General features: G+C 40.0%; 1 protein-coding gene across 2 annotated transcripts in view; it reads right to left on the bottom strand.

Annotated features, from left to right (window-relative positions):
* KLHL29 (kelch like family member 29) overlaps positions 1 to 24,225 on the bottom strand; it is a 386,838-nt gene that overhangs the window by 53,017 nt on the left and 309,596 nt on the right. For both annotated transcript variants that reach the window (XM_033054932.1, XM_033054933.1), the window contains 2 exons: positions 17,741 to 17,879; positions 2,755 to 2,954 (listed from right to left, as the gene is read on the bottom strand). In XM_033054932.1, coding sequence (XP_032910823.1) covers positions 2,755 to 2,954; positions 17,741 to 17,879 — 339 coding nt within the window. The remainder of the gene's footprint in view (positions 1 to 2,754; positions 2,955 to 17,740; positions 17,880 to 24,225) is intronic.

Genomic DNA, 24,225 nt, shown 5'->3' with positions numbered 1-24,225 from the left:
TGAATACTTTTAATTTATCAGCAGCAGGTTGAAGTACAAGCTCAGAATGTGTTCCCTCCTGTGACGGGTGTCCATGCATCACAGACTGAGACTGTGATAATGGTGAATCACCCAATGAAACCCAATTCATTACTGTGATGATAGTGTAAAACAAACAAACAAAACAAAACAAAAAAAAAAAAAAGAAAAGAAAGAAAAAAAAAAAGGCTCAAGTCTTCATCCTTATGGGTGTAGGAAATACCTATGATATCCTGAACAATTTTCAAACATTTGCCCAGTTATCATACGGTGCCTGCATGAACCTGTCACCATTGTTGCATCAGTCAGCACAAAACTGTTCTCATTTCTCCTGGTCTAGACAAAAGCTGAGGAGACAGCATGTGGGGAAGAGAGAGAACATGGCTATAATTATCCCAGGGAAGCCAGTTAAGAAATCTCCCATTGAAATGAAACTATTTTCCTGAAACATTTTGCCACATCTTTTCACCAAAAAGTGCAATAAAATGTGGGGTGCCTCTGCCCAAGGCTGTTGAGAGGCCCAGGATACAGACACAAAAGCTGCTTGGACATCACCAAGCCAGGATCCTTCTGGATCTTCATGTCTGAAACAGGATGACCTGAACTTCCTCTGAGATTGTGCTGTGTTATGCTGAACAGACAATAATTTTGGGCTTTTACATCTTTGAACTTCCCTTCTCTCCCTATTTAGTCATGGTCACTGGTGGGAATGATTCACTGTTTATACTGGTCAACCCTCCAGAAACACTGCAGGAAAAAACTCCCTGATTTTTACCATAGTTTTGCTTTGTATAGAGCAGAGGTGGCTGAGGTGAAAAAAAAAACCAGCCACAGAGAAGACAAAATGCTTTTCCCTAAACTTTTCAGATGGCAAATGCTCTGCTGTCTCTGTAGTGCAATCGAGTCACAGCTATAAATAAAAATAAGCAATTACACCCAGTGAATTCTCCAAATGAGAATACAAAGTTCCAGTGACTCTCCATATATCACTGAACTTATAACCAACTCTACTATTTCACACCATAACATGGTTCACTGAATTAAAATATTAACTATCAGAAAAGAGAACTCTCACAGTGATTCAGTGAAATAAATGTATTTTGGTTCTGCGGTTGAATCTTCAGTGATATCACAACTCTAACATATCCTGCATTTCTGGAAAGGCTGTAAGATCTAATCACTATAAAAAGCTGGTGAAGGGAAGCTGGAAGCAAGCCATGCCAGAACCAGAGCCTCATTCAAATTGCACAGTCTACAAGGTGGGATTGCAAAGCATAAATTTCACATCAACAGCACCCCCCTCACTTGAGAACAGACTTTGAAATAAAAAGTTGGAAAGAAGAATACAATGCCAGAGGTTCTTTACTGATGCCTGCATTGTACCAGCCTAGTCACACCACTCATCTGGCCAGCAGGTTGGCTTGTAGCAGTGAAAATTAACACAGCAGTAAACTGGACTCATTTGAGGGTTTTTTTTGTTGTTCTTGTTTTTTGAGTGCAACATTTTCTAAAGTCTCATCTTCCATGTTATGCAATAGTAGATGTCAATTTTAAACGAGAACTGCCCAGGGAAAATCTACAATTTATTTGGGCTTCAGACAGAATGATGCCTCCTTCACTGAGATGGGAGTTGAGGAAGCCCAAGCAGAAATCAGATACCAAAAAAAGGTTATCTGGTACCTATACCTGGGAAGTACATCATATAACATGAAGATTTTGGTATTAATAAATTAGTATTAATTTTTAAATTATTACTGTCTTCTAAACTGGTATTACAGCTGTGACAGTGAAGGAGTGGCTTGTGGTACAGGCAGGAATTTGAACCACTGTGTTTCAGTTGAGCTGTAGCTATGGCTCCTCTTCTGCCATGCCAGGTCTGTCTGGTTCCTGTTCAGGCCAGAAAAGCTTAGCTGAGGTGGAAATCTTGGACTGCTTTGAAATAGTCTCTGCTGGAAAGCAGAGAGACAGTGAAAGGAGCAGGATGGCATGGTGTTTTGGCAAGAAGAATGGGTTTCTCATGGCCATGGGAGGATGGACTGAGGCACTGGCCAAGATGTTGCTCTGTAGACCCTCACTGAGACAAATGCTCCCTGTGCACACAGGGCACACCAGCTGCCAGGGGTGGGCACAGCAACCTTCCCTTCTACCCACCTTTGTGATGACATCAGGCCATAGCTCTGTATGCAGCAACAAACCCCAGGAACATTCAATCTGGAACACTGGACATGTAAAGGACTTTCTCACAAATGCAAGAAAAATGCAGATATTGCAATGCAGTCCTTAATTTTTATGCAGATTTGCAGTTCTTCCTTCATTGGAGCCCGCTTCCAAACTCTTTTGGTGTTTGACCAAGCTGGTCCAGTGCAGAACCCAAAATATGCTGTCACAGTTATAAGCAATCTGTGTGCTGCACTCTGGTATCTATGCAGAGATCATCCTCTGGGAAACAAAATGTTATCAAGATTCCAAGTATGGAACCAGATTCAACAAAATAGGTTATACAAGATGCGAAAGCTGCTGCCACTCAAGCAACAAGCTACACTTTTCGAGACCATTTTCCACTGGCCATCATGCCAGCATTGGAAATTCAAATCACAAACCAAATTAATGATGCTTTACTTTATTTTACTCTATTTCATCTTGGGTTTCTTCGTTATCTTTCAAGAGTTGTTCAAAGACAGGTTTATAAACCTTAACACAAGATCTTAAAACCTGACTAGATGCAATGATTCTTACCTAGAAATGAAACGCAGACTTTACAGAAAGTATGAAACTGGAACTTGCTGGCAGCTTCCAGTAGTGTTTTTGCATTGGCTGAATCTATGATCAAAGAACCTGTATAAACAAACTCCAGGAGTAACTCCAGAACATCCGCAGTGAGGTTGGACATGGCCAGTTCCAGCTTCTCCCCGCTTCTGCTGCTGTCTCGTGGTGACCTGGTAACAGCAGACAATTAAATTATGGACATTTCACCATCCCCATTTTACTGGCATTTATTGATTAGTGAGGGCTAGAAAATCGCTTTGCACCTCATTATATTTCTCCATTATTTTTGTTTACAGAACTGAAGAATATGAATTTTAAAATAACTGAACTTAAAAACTTTAACTGGATCTGAAAGAGAAGAGTCTTAAAGCAAGTCTTACAAAAAATCTGTTTATTACTACTTTGCATTTTCATGCAAAAACAGTTGCAAAAGAAAAGGAAAGGAAAACAAAGGAAAAAAAAGAAAAAGGAAAATGAATGATCCAACATTAATGAAAATGAGGAACAGGATTAGCTTTCAAAGGGAAACAATACATTTTAACATCTTGGTTAACATCTCATCTTCTGTGTATAATATAACTGCTGAGGAAAAAACACTCTCCAATTTCAAGAGAAAAGGTCATCTACTTTTTCAAGAATCCAGCACTAGAATAATTTTAGATGTTATGTGCACTTAAGGATATATTTAAAGACCTTTTCATAAAAAATAGTAACAAAAATTAGTAATTTCTGTTTAACTTGAACTTCTCAGTATGCTATATTAAATGATAAATATGATCAATATGATATCTATGGTATAGAGACGGCCATATAAAATAGATGTTTATTCTAAAAAATCTATTGTTCCCTTTTAGGCACTAAAAAAAGGAAGCCCCTCATGGCAATTGCTTTGAAAACTGAATACAAGACAAGCTAGACAGACAAAATGGTTAGAGCAAAGAAGGGAGAGGGGGGAAAACAACAACCAGCTCTGCCACAGGAAGCCAGCAGCCATCCTCTAGGAGTTTCATGACTGTGGCCTATGGTTTTTCCTGCATGAAGTGCTGAACAATTTGGGGATCAAAGTATCTCCTGCATTTGAAGTGTGCATTAGTGCTTGTGAAATTATTGGACAAAAAGAAAGTCATACTGAATTAAAGTAAGGGCCCAGTTCTTAATGCATGGCTGATGTGTCTGCAACACTAAAGACAGGTTACACCTGAAAGACAAAAGTGATGATAAATTTGGTAACATCAAGGAGGGGAGGGGAAATCTGTTGGAGTAAGAAAATAAACTCTTTTAATGGTTAGGACCATCCAGCACCTTCTCAAAGAAACATGAGCTTTTTGTTTGTCACTGGACAGTCAACGTCTGCTCGCTCCAGTTCTGCTCGAGTACTTGCAAAAGCCATCGCACGAGTGACACAAAACCGGCACACGATGCAGCGCGACAGATACGGACTGGCCACAGCATCACTATTCACAGGCAACGCCAGCTTGAAGCGTGAGCAAAAGCTATCACAAGCACTACCAACCTCTTGGGTGCACACAGCTGCCTAGAAAGGCGATGGTCAGACCTCCACTACCATCACGGAGGAAAAACAAACAACATACGAGGTTCAGTTCTTTTCCCGCATGACAGCCCAACCATCCATCCCAACAACACACCTAAATCATTTGGAGAAATGCTTAAAATTTGCAGTGGATTCTTTGTCACTAGTCCTTCATTGACCAGGCCTGGTCAAGTCAAGGGCACAGCTTTAATTCATATGAAATAAATTCAGTATGATCTCTGCAGGATCAAAGCTTTACAAGGCTTCATTTTCAACAGAGGAGCAGCTAGCAGTCCCTAATTTCACAGTGTTCTCTAAGGCAGTGAGCAACAGTAACTCCCATTGACAGGAGGAAACAGAGGCACAAGGAGACAAAATCACTTGCCTATGATCACAGAGTCAGGAGCAAACCAAGGAATTAAACCCAATTTTTAAAATTCTAAGTACTGAACTGTCCCTTTAAATGGCAACACAGGTGGGTTAGACCCTATTCCACAAGCAGATGCTAAGAATACATACTGATCATGACACCTGTTGTACCTCTACAACCACTGAGGTCAATGCCACCCTAAATTTTTATGCTTTGTGACACCACAGTATTCCTTCTGAACTCTTGCATACGGATTCAATTCTGCATCTGAGGCAGAAATCGTCTGGTGGCAAAACAGAAGAGTTGCCATTGCCTAGATCCTCAAGAGGATGTCACAAAATGTTGGGTTTTTTTCCTTTCTCACACTCACACCCCAATAATATGCCCCATATCTGATTTATGTGCAGTTGAACATACCTCTGGTGCTGAACTCTGGGCTGTCAAAACACCTCTTGGTACCAATGTAATTCTTGCTGAACTGCTCCCAGAAGTGGTTTGTACCTGACAGTGAACTCGTTTTCATGTGAGCTGGTTAATAAACACACCACCTAAAATTTCAGGGAGGTTTTGAGGTACCCAGCAAGTGACAGAGCTGGGCTCTTTGCACTGTGGGAAGCCCTACCATAAGCAATTATTTATTTAATGCCACTAATTGCACTGTGCTGGCGATGGCTGCGGGAAGGACTGCGAGTGATCTGCTGGGAATTGCAAAATCACACCCAGTGTGGAGACCAGGAGGCACAAAGGAAAGGATGATGTGACACCAATGTCAGTGCAGACACATACCCATGCTAGCAACAACTGCAAGCTGCTATTTTTCACAATAATTAAGTAATAATCTCTTTTACTTTGTAATACACCGAGCAATAAACTGCTGCTGCAATTGATTAAATGCCAAAGAAAAGCTAAGGTGTTTAATCAATCACTAGAGCCACTTATAGCAAGTATAATACAAAGCTACAGAGATTATTGATATTACACAATGAGCCAGAAATGGGAAAGAAAATTATCCCTATTCCTGTCTCTGCAATGCCTTGAATGTGTTGTGCTGTTTTCCTTGTGCTTTCTAAGCAGTGAGCCTTTTGGCTCCATGTTTGGCTGGATCAAATACTGAGTACAGGCAGGATTCAGCCTGCACAGGGAAATCACAGTTACCCCTGGCTTCCATGTCAGGGATCTGGCTTGGTATAGGCTGGAGAATGGTCAGGGAATCGGCTGAAGCAGGTTCTACTGGAGCAAACAAATGTCTGAAGGATGAGAAGAACATGTTGGGAAAAAGACTGATGTAACTGAAAAGGGAAATTCTTCAAGAAATTATTTCAGTGAATCAGGTTGCAGCATCCCCCTCAAAGACTGACTAAAGATTTCTGTGTTCCTTGTTTTCACACATATTAGAATATCATATGCCCTACGCAGTTATAATTCATCTAATTGGGACAGTCTTCTCTTGGCTCCTCTAGGGGAACTGCAATGAAGTGGCTAAAGCTGTATTACAAGAATAGAATTTAGTCCTGTAAATGCAAATGCAGTCGATTTGGGAAAATCTGTAGCAATATATAGAGCTGATCCCCAAATAGCTCATCCTGTGTCACAGCAGGAGGGGTTTTATCAGTTACCAGAAAAGCCCCAAATTCCTGCCTTAAGAGCTGGGAAAAGTCATAGTTCTACCTGGTACATACACTCCTCTTCCCCAACTCCTGGCATAAACATGAGGTGTTTTGGGGATTGAGAGCCTGCCTCCTTCATGTTTCAGTCTCACTTGAAGCCAGTCAACACACCCTTATCGTCCATGGACATCATTAAACGTGGCACATTCTGCTATTTGCCCGGCGAACTCTAAAGTTTAAACAGAATGATGTCATTTTATTGGCCTTGTAATCATTGCTCATATTATAAAGGTCACACATTTCACATTGTGGCAGAAAATCAATAGCTCTCCCAACAGCCTCTGGGGGAAAAAGTTTTGCTTCTGAAGAATAATATATAATAAACAATTTTAGTCTTTACTTTATCATGGCTATAATCTAGGAGAAAAGCTACAGTAAAAATCTGGCAAAGGCTGATATATAAACTCATTAAAATTGGGAAGTGATTTAGAACAGGACTTTTAAAAAGATTTATCTTGAGCTAAACAGCAAAGAGATTTGTTTAGGTCTACATTTAAACAAGCTCCAAGAGCTCTTTAACAGCTTAATTTTATGGTAGCTGTTGGGGAATTCTTTCAGATTTACAAAACATGTATTTCTCCAGCAAGGTGATAGACCTGAGCAATGTGCAAGCAGAACTGAACCTGCAGATAAGCAGGAAGCACAGATATATTCTGAATGGGTAAGGGGGGAGTTACTGAAAAATATTCTGCATTGTCTGGAATAATTAAGTCCAGCAAAATCAAGCAAACGCCTTTGAACACAGTCTGGCTACTTATCCTTCAACTTAATTGCTCCAACTAGAGAAGACAAAGGCACAGGGAGCCCTTTAAAGCAAAAGATGGCTCGATTACACTCTCAAATAACAAATCAGAATCAATGTCCCTTTCTGTTAACTAATATATAGGAAAGCGCAAAAATGTTTGAATACTTGATAGCAAGAAAAATAACCCTAATATCTCATCTGCAGGATCTAGTAGTGGAACTGAAAAAATAAAAAATAGATAAATTTACATTTTTTTGGTATTTATTTGTCTTTCAAAATAATTTTCAAACATGTAATACACACAGACAAGAATTGGCCATAGTGCTTTCATGTTTAATAGTGATGCAGCTGAAGTTTTCTGCATCTTGAGTTATAAATAGCTGGGTATCTATGAATTTTTCCTGCATTATTTGTATCAACACGTTCCCATAACAGAACGCCTGTGTGATTCTGTTCAAAACATTTAATAGTGAGATGCCTTGATTTGCAAAGCCACATTTAGAGTCTGGCTAAAGCAGCCGTGTAAGTGAAACACCGGGAGCGCATCAATTTGTCAATTTATGGACAACGCTACTGCCTCTCATTCAGCCTTCCCTCATGGTTTGGATATGCTGCCTTTAACTGGCTTGCAACATTATTTTGACTGACTAATGGTTTGGCTACAGCTTCACTCAATTTTAGATCAAATACGAAAAGCTACCTATACCCGGTGCAGATGCCAGCCAACGCTCTGTTTACAAGCTACAGTCACAAAGTCAAAACAAATTCTGGATGTTCAAAATGGAGCCATCTGCACGGAATAAACATGAAAAATGTGAAACATTTTATGTAAATGTACATTAGTGCCTAGGAACAGTTGGTTCAGCTTCCGCCCAGGCTGCCTGGCTGAGAACAGGAGGACTGACAGAGTTTGTGACACCTATTTACATTTGATGCCATATGACTCACCATGCCGTAGACTCAGAGGTATGACGTATATTTAAGCTTTGTGCTCCAAAAGGGCACTGTAATAAATTATTATCTTTTAAAATAAAGACACATTTAGAATTGTTGCTTGTGATCTTTCCCCATACAAGTGGGACTTGATGTGTAACTTCTTCCTTTTGCCTCTCCAAGGTCCATCTGTGAACCTACCACCACTACCTGCAGGTGACAGCAAAAAAGAGCTGGCTCCATAATATAACCTCAACTTTGTTCATATTTCACTAAGAATCTCTCTTTGAGAAATAGGAAAACACACTTGTTCTGGCAGTGTAAGAAAAAGAATTGTTGCCTGTGACTGTCTATGGCTCAGGGTCTCATACAACTCAGGGATCTGAATCTCATCTGCTAAAAGAACATGTTTGAGCTGACAGGAGGCTGAAGGCTTGCTGGCAGCAGGGAGGAGCTCCAGCTCCACCCAGGTCTGAGAAAACTGAAGCCCATATTTTGGGGCTGGTCCCTCCCTGCATGGACCAAAGCAATGGCCTGTCCCATCACCAAGCTGCCTTTTGGCCTCTCCACTGCAACGTCCTCCCAGGATTTGACCTATCAGCTCAACATGCTGATCTTGCTGGCTTGTTTTCATAATTAGGAATATAAATGTTTACCCTAAAGTAATTGTGTTCCCATTATAAGTGAGCTACATATTTTCTACCAAGATAGACATGACAATTAAAAAAAATCAAATTAAATTGCTTTGTTCCCTGGACAGTATTTAGAACTCCAGAAAACAGGAAATCCAAGATTTTCATGTAAGATGAAGCACTTAAGCGAAGAAAAGCTACTTCTTTTTACCTCTGTCAAATTATTTTGATTACCAAAGAAAGGACTCCAGACTGGGGTAGACAGCTTCTCATGAGGCTTAAGAGTCTGTTAGTTGTGTGCTCATTAGAAACTGCTGTTCAAGTCAACACAATTTAGACTGAACATCTTGTTTATTACGGAACTTTAACTTTTTACTTTAATCCTTAAAGCACTGAAACTTCAGGCAAAGAAGAGAGTGCAATGATGCTGCATTTTAACTGCCCACTATTTGATTTTTTTATTGTCTTCAGAGTCATTAATGGTTCAAAACCAATATGTATCTTGGGAGAAGCAGAAAAGAAACTTTGTTAAATTACAGCCAACCCTTAGCTATGTACATATCAGACTCAGCACTCTACATGGAAAGTCATATTTTGTACTGAATATCTTGATTTATCAGTTACAGGTTCATGAGGTATAAAAGCATAGATGCCCAAACATACAACACATATTTCCATGACATGCACCAAGAAACATGTGCATACTGAGGTAATAGGTTATTTACCGAGTAATACAAGTTTATGCAGCTGCAAGGTAATCAATCATGTAAATGATGACAGGAAGGGACATTTATAGAGCAACATCATTGCAATACGTATGTCATAAGGCACTGAGCATTTTATTAAACAGGATTTAAAAAAAAAATAAATTACACCCCAGCATCGCTTCTCCTTTGGAATTGTTTTATCAGCTCAAAATGTATTAACTTGCAAATCTCTACCTTCGTTATTCTATCTTGTAGATAAACATTATCTTTGAGCCTCAGTCACTATCCATCTGTCTCATGAGAGAAGAAAACATGTACTGTAATGGTTCTATTGTATGATTACAATAAAGAACTAGTAAAATCACAAGATTAAATAAATTACATTGTTTAAACACAGGCTTGCAAATTCATCAGGAAAATTTACCTGACCAACAAATGCATTTGCTCAGTTTTTATCAGGATGTTGATACAAATAATGTTCCTTGTTCCAGGCAAACAAAATCTGGCAAGACTAGTGTAACTTATTAGGGTCAAATGCTGCCAGTTTGCACCTGCTCTATCAGAAGAAAATCAGGAAAATTAATGGCTGTGCGCTCGGGCACGCACCAGCAGCTCCTGCTAATTCACCATCACAGAAATGATCATTACAAACCAAGACGAGCAATGGGATTAAGAGCAAACGCTTTTGTTCACGGACAACATGGCCAGAATAAAATAAAGCAAACAAAAGAGCCACGTTTCCTATATACCCTTAATGCCATTCACAGATGGAACACAATCTAAATGCTCGGCCAGGACCATTTCTAAAGGCAGGATCAGCGGCAGCCTGTAACGCTACAGTGCCGGAGATCACAGTCAGAGGCACAAATCTGGCTCCCTGCTGAGATTTAAGAAAGAAGATGACGAGTTTGAAGATGCTGGCTTAAATGACTGGCAAGTGAATGAAGAAGTGAATAGCAAGTGCCCTTGGAAGAACAGTGTTTCATGACCTAGACTTTTCCTAGGGACTGAGAATAAACTGCATCTCGCAAGGTACTAGCGGAGAAGCAAAAAAACTGGGCCAGCTTATTAATAGTGTGGGATCTAACTTGTTTGCAAGTATCTCTGGCAGCCTAATTCAGTGGCAATACAACCTGGGTGAGAGTTACTATTTGTTAAAGGTAAATAAAAGATGCAAGCAGGTTCTAGGGGATTATATAGGAAGGAAGATTAAAAGTAAGTTGACAGAATAAAAAATTTATTCTCATCAAACTTAAAGCTCAAACCCTTACCCAACTCCTATCTGATTTCTTTTAATGATATTTATTACACCATCAAAAACCAGCTTAGAACAGAGTGGGCATGCAGCTAATAAATCTGTTTCTTAGGAATGTGGTGAAATTTATACAAGTAATTATCTAGGTAGTCTATCCAAGAATCTTTCTCATCATTGCAATGTCTAGAGGGAAAACAATAATAAAATAATGATAACCACCATTATTATTTATTACTACTACGATGATTATGGCAGTGCCCAAAGATCCCAATCAGTATTACAGTAATTAGAATTAATTCTGTCAGGCACTGGTTCTTTCTCCTTCAGCTACAGGGTGTTACTAGTGCTTTTCTACAGTATTTATAGATCCAGAGACAACAATGAAAGGCATGACAGCACTTCACCTATGGCCACAGTATAGGCAGGAAAGGGCACATGGCTCTCCTCACTCCATCAGTCCCTGCCCATCCACCCTGCAGAACTGCTCAGAGTATTTCAGATGCTGAAGATCAATACTATGCAAGCAAAAAGATGGCACCGCAATCAGATATGATCATAACCTGGCCATATTAACTCAAATTCATTATTCCAATCCAGTAGTGGTTAATCCTTGATGATATAAATGAAAGGAGTGAACTACTGATCCCTGGAGCTACCTAATAATAAGTTGGAGTTTGAGATTTGATTACCCTCGTTTAAGGGCAAGACTGGCTTTTGGAATTGCCCCAAAAATGGCAGTTTTCAAGAATATGGCTTCTGTTTCTATGCCATGAAAAATTTTTTCTCTGTTGTCTTTTGATTCATGTATCTTGAACTGTACCTTGTTAGATAACTGTTGCCTTTCACCCCTGAATTTTGACAGAGTTAAGCCCAGGCAAGGTTATGAGATGTAAGTAAATACAGGTAGGTCACTTGCACTGGCATCTTGAGAGATGGTGCATGACAGCTGCGTGGCTTGTGGATGGGTACAGCTGGAGCAAGAGAGGTGATTAGTCTGTCATTCCTTGGGTAAGATTTGCAGAATCTGTGGTTGAAGCTAGAAATTATGGGAGCAAGAAGTCCCAGCTACAGTAAACAGAGATGCTGTCAACAAGGGAGAGGAGAGAGAGATTCAGGGATCTGCTTGGTGCCTCTGCGAACTGCTGCCATTACAGGACAGAATTTTACAGGCAGAAGCTTAATTTCTGTGCTGCACCTCAAGGCTTGAAAAGGAAGCCTTTCTGTCCTCCTTGCCAGGGTTTCTCTTCAGAGTAGTGCACATTGCTCTGCCCCTCCCTGCAGAGCAGCATCCAGCCCAAGCCACTCACCCTCCGAATCCACAGCCACGCGTGCAGGGCTGGGAACAGCAAGGCTGTGACACCTGCGTTGGGTTTTGTGGCAGCGTAGAACACCACTGAATATTTGTAAGCTGCCATTCATTTATGTAGAAGACCATACATTTTTGCCTGATGAAAACACGTTTTCCAAGGTCTGGCAGCTGAGAAATTTTAAGCCCAGCAGGGAGCTCTGAGGGGCAGGCAGAGCGAGCACAGCGCTCACAGAAACAGCCACTGAGAGCAGGGACTGTGTCCCATGCCAAGATCCTGTGCCCAACACACAGCAATTATCACTGCCTCGTTTAAGAGAAAAACCTTGTGCACAGCACAATTTACAGGTGCCCCTTGGCAGTAAAGGGTGAAGGATATTTTACACTCCAATGTGACCTCCCTTTCTCATGGTTTAAATGGTTTAACACAAACCCCTGGCACTCCTTCTCTAGGCCCAATGTACCACTCCTGGCACCTGAAACAAACATCCTATCTTTAACTTTCTCTGTTTTCAACTACATGCTATAGTTTGTTTCCACATTCATTCAGCTCTACAATGGAGCTGAAGTATGCAGATGTGGAAATACTGCTTGCTCCCTTCCCAGAGTTAAAAGCAAGATTCTTAATAAGCAGGAAAACATGAAGGGGTCACTAAGAGTAGATTTTTCTTTCATCCTGCTGTTTCTCATTTTGGGCTTTTTAGAACATAAACACAAACCAGACAGTCTGTTTTCCAGACACCTAAACGCTTTTGCAGTTTTGTCAGGCTGTTTCAGATGGATAGTGGCAGGTTTCTCTGTTGTGCATCCAAATGCTCCCTTTCCACACAATGGTGTAAAATGCAGAATGACATCTTCGTCTTCTGCGTAGGTGTAAAGCAAGAGGAATTTGGTCTTCTCACCCTAAATGCTTTACTTCTCTTGTCCTGCCTTCAAGCCCTCAGAGAGTACTTTAGAAAAAAAAATCAAAAATCTGAAAACTTGACAAAAAGGCAGGGTATTGTGGAAAAGCAATTTGGCCATGAAGCCACTTGGGTCTGCTTTGTAGGAAATTAAGGATGAACACAGCAGGGCCAGATTACAATGCATCCAAAATACTGCTTCTTGTGACAGAATCTCTTTGTACATAAGACTTAGCACTCTATGCCAGTGGAATCAGGCACCCAAGATGACTTAAAGATTAGAAAGCATCATTAAAATCTAATCTTGAAAAGATAAAGCTTGTAGGACAGGATCTGTGCATCCTTAACAACTGACCAGAGAGAAATCTACTTGTGGAAGCTTGCTTATAAAAGCAAGCATTTTGGCTCAGAAGAGATTTTTATGTCAAGTGTTTCCTTTTAATAATGTCATATTTGGTAGAGATTCCAGTACTCTGGGTTAAGAAGAAGAAAGCAGCAAATTAAAATGTTCCGGTGAAACATTTCTTTGTTACGGAAATATTAGAAATTCCATTTATTCAGCAGCTGCATTTGTCTATCCCAAACACAGCTGGAAATAAAAAAGATGGCTCTTCATGGGATTTTCCATTTGTTCCTTCCTCCCGGAACACACACACACACACTCCCACACCCACCTTCCACCATTTCTTCTAGGACAGATATAAAAACAGAGCTCATTTTTTCCCTCCCCCAAACCAAGAATGTTTCAAATAAGAAAATCTGTGCTCTGCACGAGGCACATTTTGGAGATGCATTTTTTGATGGATCTGGTTCTGTCTCTCTTTTTTTTCTGCGTACGCATACAAGCATAAATATGTCCCATTAAGAGAAACACTAGTTTCCATAAGTAATCATTCATGTCCTTTTACCCAACTATGATTCAGGCTGGGTGACTGGTCTTTCTCTCTGGGTCATGAAAAATAAGCACTTCCAGAAGGCAAATCATGCTATTTATTGTGAGATGGGATGTATCATCCTACAGACATTCCCATCTTTTCTCCCAACTGCAGTGAAGTCTAGACAGCCAACTTAAGCTGGATCCCTGAGGGAAACAATGGAACACCCATCCTAAGTTCACTGTCTATGCAAATCACCTTCTCTTTTATGGTAAAAGGGGATGGTCTCCTCTTTCACCTCATCTCTTAGACATGTATTTTGTGGGGAGAGGACTTGCCTCTTGGGCAGGTCTGTCTCCCTCTCTGCAGACTGCAGTAAAGGTCAAGAAGGTGAGGTTAGACTCAACCTGCCTTAGATGCCAACCTTAGACCTAATGTTGGTTAGCTAACGAGACATAAGCACCTCTCATTGGTCCAGGGGCGCTGCCTGCACACAGGAACCTGAATTAGGAGAAAAAGACACTTCAGGAAGCCTTCAAAGTTCTTCTTCTCATTGTCTGTATCACAAATTAAGCCCTTGTTTTGAGATGGCTGATTTGATGAGTAACAAATTCAAGCAGGTTGGAGCCAATATGGCTGGCTGGCAGTGCACCCAAAATATGAAAGATGGCCTTTAGGGGACAGTGTTCCAATCCAGCTGCTGTTTATTATCATCCATGTTCTCCTGAAGCCCTATACTGCAGTACTCCTGTATGGATACTCACCCTTCCCCTGAATCTCATCTTTCTCCCTTCATGGGCACAGTGATGTGGAACAGGTATCAGGAGTATTTCACACCTGCTGTTCCTAACACACCTGATCCTTTTCAGATGATTCTGCACTGAGAAGGGATGAGATTGTTTTCCATGGTCAGTTGCTGGTAGGAGGGAGATGAACACCACGTCCTGGCTTAGGCTTGAGTGCTGTGCAGCTTCTGATGGGGATGACCAGAACAGGTGCCTGGTATGGTGCTGAGCTCAGGTTCAGGACTGGACTAAACCAAGTTCAAAAGGGCTCTTATATTTCAAAGAAAAATCACATGGAATAGAGAATTTTCTGGATGCTCAGCACAGGATTACCCATATTCTGAGAAACTAAAAGGGCTTCAAAATGCACTCTCATTATCAAATTTGTTTCGTAAATAACTTTAGAGTTGTTTTGGACAATCAAACCTGGTTGTCATCTTTTTATCATTGCAATAAAAACAACATATTTTCTTCCCTGCTATGACTAATTCTCATCAAATTGCCTTCCTCAAGATGAGCAATAACTCTAGTTCTATTATATTTTTTATCTGTGTTTGGTTTTATTTTGAGAAGGAAATAATTGATCTTATTTGATTTTGAACATTTCTCTTTTATTCTTTTGAGACACTACTTGCTATTCTACCATCAGATACCAACTTGAACACACAGTGGAATCAATGGAAGAATATGAGGTTAATAATAACCAGCCTGTGGCAAATAATAAGCCGAAGTAAATACTCTGAAAGATTCTATTTCTGCATGTTTCTATAGATGTACACAGCACCTTCATGAATAGATCATATTCTCATTGATGTTTCTGGTGACACATCGGTGCCTTTGGTTGGAATGACACTAAGGTTTAACCCTGGCTTGCACTGATTGAAATGGCCTTTCTATTATATTTAATATAAAGAGATCTCTTCTATTCTTTAAGAAAAACAGCCATTTCTTGTTTTGATTTCTATAATAACACAAGGAGTGCAATATAAATCACATAAAGCTTTAAGTGCTGTCTCGAAGGAGCTGCTAACAAATATCATAGAGGATTTTAGATGTATTGTATTTGTAAACATTCTAACCCCATGAACTATAATGATTCTGCATTATTAAGGGCATGATCCCCCAAAAAATTGAGTGCCTCTTGCAATTTGAGCCCTTGACTTCCATGGAGTTTCAGAAAGGACAAGGCTTTACACTGCAAATATCCTACAAAAAGCAAGTCTTTAGAAATTCCACCCCACATCCCTGAGTTTATTGTCCTGCAAAGACACATTTGCTCAGTTTACAGGTGAATATTTATTTTTCTCACCTGACAGTTTTGCAAACTCAACTTGACATCAAGCTGAATTTTTTCTTATTCAAGCATCATCATCAGTAATAAAGGTATTTTTGCCTTGGATACACCTGTGCAACTCTATTAGCCTCCATCAGGGTTACATGTGTGCAACTGAGGTTATAAATGGAAGGCAAGTGGGATAGAGAGACCTGATGGTGGACACAAATTGACCTCTGGAATATTTATTGCTGGTGATGATGTAAAAGAAGGCAAAAAGTGGTGAGTTTAGGAAACAAGCTAAACCTTCCACTATTTTTTTCTTGTAATGCATGCAAGCCTTATGTAGGCAGCTGAAAGACAATGCATGATGAAATCTAGGTTTTGCTTTCACAAAATCTAGGATTTTTATTTTTTATATTGTTTTAACTAAGTTCATAACATATCTCCATTTAATAACTAAATAATACAGCAGCAAGACTCGTCAGTGTGCTTCTAGAAACAGATGCTGCCTGGTGACTTCTGCACACAAGCAGAAAATCCAAATGACAGTTTTTGGACAGTCAGTGAGTTGGTTTCTCTAAGTTGGTTCTATGATTTTTCTTTTCCTGTAGACTGTACTCTTTATCACCCTGAAAAGCATATACTGTAGCCTTAACAATTAAATAATAATGAGCAGACAGAAGAGAAAGGACAGGAGAGATCTGGCATAGCTACTGCTAGCAATCATTAGATTTACAGAGGGGAAAAGACATGCTTCCTAGGCCAACATATTTTTTATGAATAATTGATAAGGCAGTCAGTACAGTTATATCATAGAAATGTAATATATATCCATAATTATAGAACCAGCTTTGTGCAAAAGGACACAATACACTGAAAGGAGATACCAGCCAATATGCCATCCTGAAATAAAATACAGTCACTATTGTGTTAGTTGGCAAAATTTAAATACAGGATTTGAAGCAAGCAAAATGTTCTTTAATCCCATTTTTTTTAGCACAGTCCAGGCTCAATCTGCTCAGGAAAATACTGCAAGGCAAAATCAGCAGCTGCATTAATTTGCTGATGATTGAGAGAAAAATGAAAGTTATCCTCGTGGTTTTTTTCTCCCTACTTGCTACTCTAACTTACTAATAATACGAGAGTACTAATTTATTCCTAGGCAAGTATATGAAGGATACAAATTGAAAAATCAATGTAATGGAAAAAAAAAGATTATCATGCCCTGTTTAGAATCAATCAGCTAGAAACAGAGGGGGGAAAATGTGAAGGTGGAGACATGATGTTTAGAAAATGTACATACTGTGCCTACCCTAAGCTGAAGTGTTTGCATGAAAAAGCTACTGTTAGTCCATGCAGACCGAGCTACATTTTGACCAGAAAAATGATCTTATTTCCAATTTTTCCTAGAGACATTAATCAGTTGTCTTTTCTTTTTTTTTAAAGGTCCCCAAATAATAAAAATACCAATCCCTTTGCCCATAAAAGCCACACAAAAGCATGTAACAAAGATTTCAGGGTGAAGGGATTACAGCACTCTAAATGCTTTATTTGCACGATGTCTCAGCACCGTTCACCTGAACGCTGATGGCTTTTTGCAGCCTGAAGCACAGACTTTGGTCGTGTGTGGCAGAGTCCCTTGCAAACATTGACAGCAGTAGTTTTTAGTTGTGGACTGAATCACCATTAGCAGTGGAGTTTAAATCTTAGATCTCTCAGTGGTGAAACACTTTCTTCGGCCAAAACCAGCCTCTACTCATCAGAAATAATTACAGTGTACGAGTCAGATGTGTAACAAATGGATCTGAGTCTCAGTTTGGAAATACATTCAGAGGAGGTGGAAAGAATGGCTACTGGCTCTGTGACAGGAGATTCAATCTTCATAAACCTGCAAGAGAGGGGAGGAAAAAAAAGCGACACAAATGCGCCCTACAAAAGAACAGAGCAGATCACAGCTGGAAGGAAGGCAAACCTTTTAATCAGGTCCTTGAAATACAAGCTGCAGGAAGCTAGAACATTTTGGTGGACTTCAAACTCTTTGCCTTCAACAATAATTTTCAGGTCTGTAAACTCTTTCGCTCTGCGTTGCTGGTTCAACTCCTTCAACATTTCTGCAGAACAGAGAAGACAGACAGTGCCAGGGTTCCCATTAAGAGTTTTTTATTTTTCACTTTTTACTTTTCATTTTTTTGTAATGAAGTAAGTAGAGAAACAGGAAACAATTGATATTTTTGTTGGTAAGATTGGCTCAACACAGACAGTCAGAAGTTACGAACAAAACATATTAAAAAAAAGAAAAAGAAAAAAGCAGGAACCAGTAGGTCTAAACAACTGAAATATATATACACAGAAAAAAAAAAAGCAAAACCAATTCCTAAATTTGGAAGGGTTAAAAATGAAAATAAAATATTTCAGCATTAGCAAATCAGAAACACAGAGAATGCATTATCACAGAAAAGTTAAAATAATTTGTTATAATCAAAATCAAGAGCTAATGAATATATATCGAAATGGAAATAAGTTTTGAATATACTAGAATAATATTAGTAAAAATGGTATTATGATGCAATATGAACTGGATATGGGTCAAAATAATAAAACCACAAGACCTGCAAAATAACTTATTCTTAATATAGTAAAAATGTGTTAAGCCTCTCAGTTAACATAAAAAATAGCAGTTCCAAATAATATACAAATTACAGTGCATAAAAAATTAACTAAAATATCAATGCACCTTGCAATATACCTCAGCTATATAGACTACAATTGTATATGTTTCAGAATTAGCTTAAAAGCATCCTTATGATAAAAAAAAACCTCATGCAGAGAATAAATTACTGCCTTTTATAGCAATTCCTATTTTTTGCACTCCAAGGATTTTTACCATCACAGCACTTTTATTTTTTAGCCTTCAATGGCTTCATTTACAGCAACAATCAACTTTCACACATCATGAAAGAATCATAATGATTAAAATAACCTATGAAAGTGTTTCCATCCTGCAATAAAGCACCTACCTTGCGTGATGCCACCTTTTATGGAGCCTATTGGTGCTAGCAGAATGGAATGATAGCATGCCACGTCTCCATGTGGGGATGTGAACTACTAAGCAACCTACATGTTTTATATGCTGCCTGAACTTTTAAGGCTAAGACTTCCCTCCAACTTTGCAGGCTATCAAGATGAATAATACACTTTTCACCTGGGCAATAGTCTGGTGGTTCAGCAGCCAGTGATCAAGATGACAGAAGAGCTGATTTTAAATACTAAAGAACTTTGGGTTTATTTTATGTTTGCAATAGGTCAAGGTTCTCATTTCCTCAGTGTAACACCTGAACACATTCCTCTTCAGACAGATCTGTAAATCAACAACAGTTCCTTACATGGAGTCCTTACATGAAGTAAAAAGGACCTCAGGGGTGTGTAACTGTGCTCAAAGCTACTGACAGGCTTGAGCAAGAGCTGCCAAAGCATTGCCAAAGGGTCTCTTGGTGAAATCCAGACTCAAATAATCCCTGTGCTCTCCTGGTTCCCCAGGGAAACTCAACAGGAATCATTTCAGCCAAGCACTAGTGTTTAACCAACACAAAAGCATGCAAATATACAACCGTTTCATGAAAAGAAATTGAATCCCTCCCAAGCCCCAACATCTGTGGTGCATATTTTTCAGGCCTAAGTAAATAAATGTCACCTTGCACATTTATGTCTATTTAATGGAAACACAGTAGTGTCTGAAAGGCTAATTATTCTATGCTGAAATGGGTCAGTGCTCTCCAGAGAGCAAGCAGATCATTAGAGAGGGCACAGAAATAACAGCAGGCTTTTGTCAGATCTATAATAGGGGAAAATAAACCACTCTGTCCTGTGGGTGCTGTAGCAGGGACTATTTTTAACAAATTCAGGTGAGGTAAAGCACAATGATACATTTGGAGCAAAACCTAAAACGGGACCTGAATGCTCACTCAGGTGCAGGAGAGTCTCAGGCTTTTGCTGGAGGTGTGATGCCTGAAGTCACAGCACAATGAACACTTTGGGCCTCAGTTAAAGACCAAGGATGCTCTGGGCTCCAGGGGTGTTACACTTGATTGAGGGACAAAGTGACTGAGGTCTCTGGTTTCACAGGAACAGCACCAGGTGCTTTATCAGTTGCATATATTTATGGAGGAAGCATTTCTCTGTCCCTTTTCACATATGAACAGGTTTTTTTCCCCTTTCTTTGTCGTAGTCCATTTTCCCACTTTCATTTACAGCAACGACATTTTCCTCAAACCAATTTTCTGTCATTTCATGTCTTAAAGACTGTTACTTTTCCCTCTAAACTTTCTGATACTCTCTCCCGTTTTCAAATTCACCCAACCACTGTCCTTGACCCCGATTTGCACTTTTCCTAAGTTCCTATTCAAGTTCCATTTCTCTTGTATCTGTGACTTTAAAACCTTCCTTGCAGAGGCCTTTCAGGACAAGGGCTCCATCCATGACTAAGTCATACAAGTCTAAGATTACGCTTACACAAAGGGTCAATCTCCACCTCACCTCATTCCATCTCCCTCTTTTAAAGCTTGTGATCAATTATTACAGTGTTCAAAGGGCACAACTGTATGAATGAATAGCAACTGCACAGATGGATCCTGTGGAGAGGAGAGGAGAGGAGAGGAGAGGAGAGGAGAGGAGAGGAGAGGAGAGGAGACAGACTTTAGTTTTACTCTTGAATGGGCTGGGGGTTTTAGGAAGTGAGATCAGGGTAAGCAGCACAGTACAGACCATCCTTGGACTCCTGACTGTGGCCAAGATTACTGAAAAACAAGACACAAAGCTCAGCCACTGTTCCTAATGATGCTGTGCTCTCAGTGCTGCTTCCAGTATTGTGAGAACTGGTTTGAGCATCTAAGTCCCTAAACAGCTCCCACAGGTAATGGGCTCATTATTTGGACTTGCTGAGCACCCTTTAATTACACTCAGTCCTGGGCACAGCTTCTATTTATGCTCTTTACACACTTGAATGTGCTTTATACTGCATGTATTCGTTAAGGGATGCAAAACCAGTCTGGAGCAGTAATGCAATTTGGCTCATAAAAACCCAGAAATCAGAACAAGTTCTAATCAGAAACCAAAGCTCCTCTTTTTTCTACAGACATTTGGAGGCTCCGATTCCCTCCTTGTTCCCCTAAATAGTCATAGTGCTGTCCACAGAGAGATGGCTATGAACTGTCCTGAATTTTTGCAGCTTAGTATCTGAACTAGAAAGAGCAGAGGCAGGTGGAGAGGAGAAGGAAGTCGGGAGACTGCATTGATTCATCGATCTTCCTCGCTCAGGCTCCTTTGTATTACCAAATAACTAGCAGGCATTAGTATTGGACACAAGGTTATATCAGAATGGGCCCTCATTCTCAGAGTATTTGTAATGCTCACACTGTGCTTAGCCAGGCATTAATGATTTATGAGGACTCAGGATGAGTTGCAAAACAAATTTTTTCACCAGGTAATAATGCCTGCCGATGAGTTGTAAAAGAAGAGACAACACAGTGCAGTCCTGGCAGTGAAAAATGTCCTCAGCTCTCTCCTGCTACTCCCTCTTCCAGGCTCCTCCTAATTTTCAGCATTTCCTCAAACAAATGGAATTTCCTGAAACCTTCAAAAAGGGAAGTGCTGGGAATTTCCTACTGGTTATTTATTCCTCTCATTTCTTCATTCTAATGGACTTTATTTTCTTTGTTTGGCTTACCCTTCCTCATTTGAACATTTGTTTTATCAAGAGATCCAGGTAAAAATGAAGTGCGAGGACAGTTAAGGTGCAAGGTTTCAGCAGGGTGAGCACTGATGTTTCTCCTCAGTGAATCACAGCCACTGCTCTACCCTAGTGCAAGGGATTCTCCCTTCCTGCCACAGGTGCACACACACATTGAACGAGATTTCAAAACCAAGTCAGCCCTTTCTGTCCCCTTCTTCACTACTGATGCTAAATCATTCTCAGTGAAAGACTGGTTGAATATTTTCTTCACAAAGAACAAGAGATCCCCCAAAATTACATGAGCTATGTAGTGGCTGAACCTAAAGGGGACTTGACCTGAAACCTGCAACTGAACATCTCTGAGGAGCTTGTGAATGGCAGCATTTTCTGTCTTGCCATTATCATTGCTTGGGGGCATTTAATGTAATTATATTGGGACTCCCAGAGACAATATAGGTCAGAAGGTGTAAGTGACTTTCCTCAGGTCAGGAACAGAGCCAGGAAGAACTCAGAAGCTTTGATTCTTGGTCCCCAGCTCCAGCCATCACACCACATTTTCTCCCTCTTAATTAATGGATAAATTACAAATTAAACTAAAGAGCCCACAAGCTTTGGATCAAATACAGGACCAAGCACAACTGTGTAATAGTGTAGATCAAGTAAAGGGAAGAGAAATTACATAGTGAATATTTAAAAAAATTACTTATAATCAGAAATACAAAAGAAGAAGGAACCTATTCCCAAAGTTTATTTATTCTGTATTTTAAGCACAGTGAAGACAGGATACTTAAAGACCCTCTCTAATGCACATTCCCATGGCACAATGGAAGCTCTCAGGTTTCTTTCCATTTTTAATATAGTACTCTTTACTTAAATTCTAGTAGATAAAGCTTTAAAAGGGAGAACTAAGAGCTAAAATATAATGAGCCATAAAATATGGAAGAACCATTTTTATAAACAGCTCTTAAAATAGTTTACTTGGGAAAACTAACATCTTATAAAACTGCAAAGGGTAATTGATGAAACATCACTAATTATTCTTGTGAGGAACATGCAAGAGACCAGTGCTTAGTTACACAGGCTCATGCTTTCATGATTGGGACAGAAAATAGGAGAAAGCCAAGAAAAGTTACCAGGAGGAAAAATCTAATTACCTTCTTCCCTTAATAAGTATGGAGATTAATTCCTAAGGTTATACTCTAGTTATGCAAAACAATAATTTTAACCATTAAACACCAGCACTGCCCACACATCCTTATTTTTATAGTGGTAGTGTATGGGTAGATACAAGAAACTAAATCATGAAGATCTAGAAGTCAAACACAAGCTGTGAGTTACAGGAAGGAGTGTGCCATGGTCAACTCTTCCCACGTGAACCACTCAAGAACTCAGAACATTTTGATTTTTGACAAGTTTCTCCTTCTCCTCACCACACCCACAGACACACAGAGTGCCCCAAAGCCTGCAGAGTACCCCAATAACCTGCTGAATGTACCCTGGTGCTGCTGATACATGGCTTGAAGCAGCTGCAGAGAGGTAACAACTCAACGCCCAGCTGCATCACGAGGCCAGGCTGATGAAGTTAAGCAGACACACTTGGCACTGCAGTGGCTGATGCTGTTCTCCACTCCTCCAGACACCCTGACCTGGCAGACCAGGATGAAAATAATCCATCCCTTAAGGTCTCCCATGGTGTTTAGGATGGGGGTTAGTTATTTCTCAGCTGGTAAATATAAAAATCACCTACAGCATATTCCCTGTGATGTGAAGACAAGCACACACCTCTGGAGAACAGCTTTTTATTTGGGACTGAGGGTAAGAAATAGGTCCTTTAATTTCTTTTGGCGTGAAAGGAAAAGGGAAATTAATGAAGTCTGGTGAAAATCATTAACAGATGAGGATGTTTCAGATCATCGAATAGCATGAGATGGAAGGGACCCACAAAGACCATTGAGTCCAATTCCCAGCCCTGCACAGGACAGCTCCAAGTATCATATCACACCATGTGCCTGAGAGCATTGTCTGAACACTTCCTGAGCTCTGTCAGGCTGATGCTGTGACCACTGCCCTGGGAAGTTTGTTCCAGTGCCCAATCACCCTCTGGGGAAAGAACCCCTGTGATCTTAAGTTTCCTTCCTGGACCCTGAAGGTTATCCATCAGTTATCTAGACTGTCTCTGCAGTTGAATAGAGACAGAGCCCATCTCAGGCACAACCCAACCGGTTCTGTGTGCTTGGACAGGTAGGATATACTGTCACTCCCCAGGGATTACCAAAGGAGATTAAATAGTTGTGACCAGACAGTAATTTTTTTTTTTTTTTTTGCAAAAGGTGAAAACTAATCTGTTGCAGATAAATACTTCCACTTTTTTTTTTTTTTCCTTATTGGAACTCAATTTCAGTTGAACTTCTTTACCAAGAGCAGAAGGAGAAGGGGGCGTAAGAAAGCTGGGACTGCCAGTGCAAAGATCCTTTCTTGGAGAGGTGGGGGAGGCAGACAAATGGTGAAGCACTCTCAGTCTGTACTGTACTGCAAAGAGCCAAGGCTGCTAAAGGTTTGGGATGTGCAAACACTGTCTGCATGATACTGGTGTGCCCAGTCCTCTCTCAGTCTCTATTCATTATGGAGTTTCCACAGGACACAATTCTGCACCCAAGGCATGTGAAAATGCTCAACTGGTTATGGTTATCTCCTGCATATTTTGCTTTCCTAAGCCCTTAAGCCAGATA

Source organism: Catharus ustulatus, chromosome 3, assembly GCF_009819885.2.
Source record: "Catharus ustulatus isolate bCatUst1 chromosome 3, bCatUst1.pri.v2, whole genome shotgun sequence".
In the NCBI taxonomy this organism is placed as follows: Eukaryota; Metazoa; Chordata; class Aves; order Passeriformes; family Turdidae; genus Catharus; species Catharus ustulatus.
Note: the sequence above shows the minus strand (reverse complement) of the source record. Positions and strands in the feature narration are given on the sequence as shown.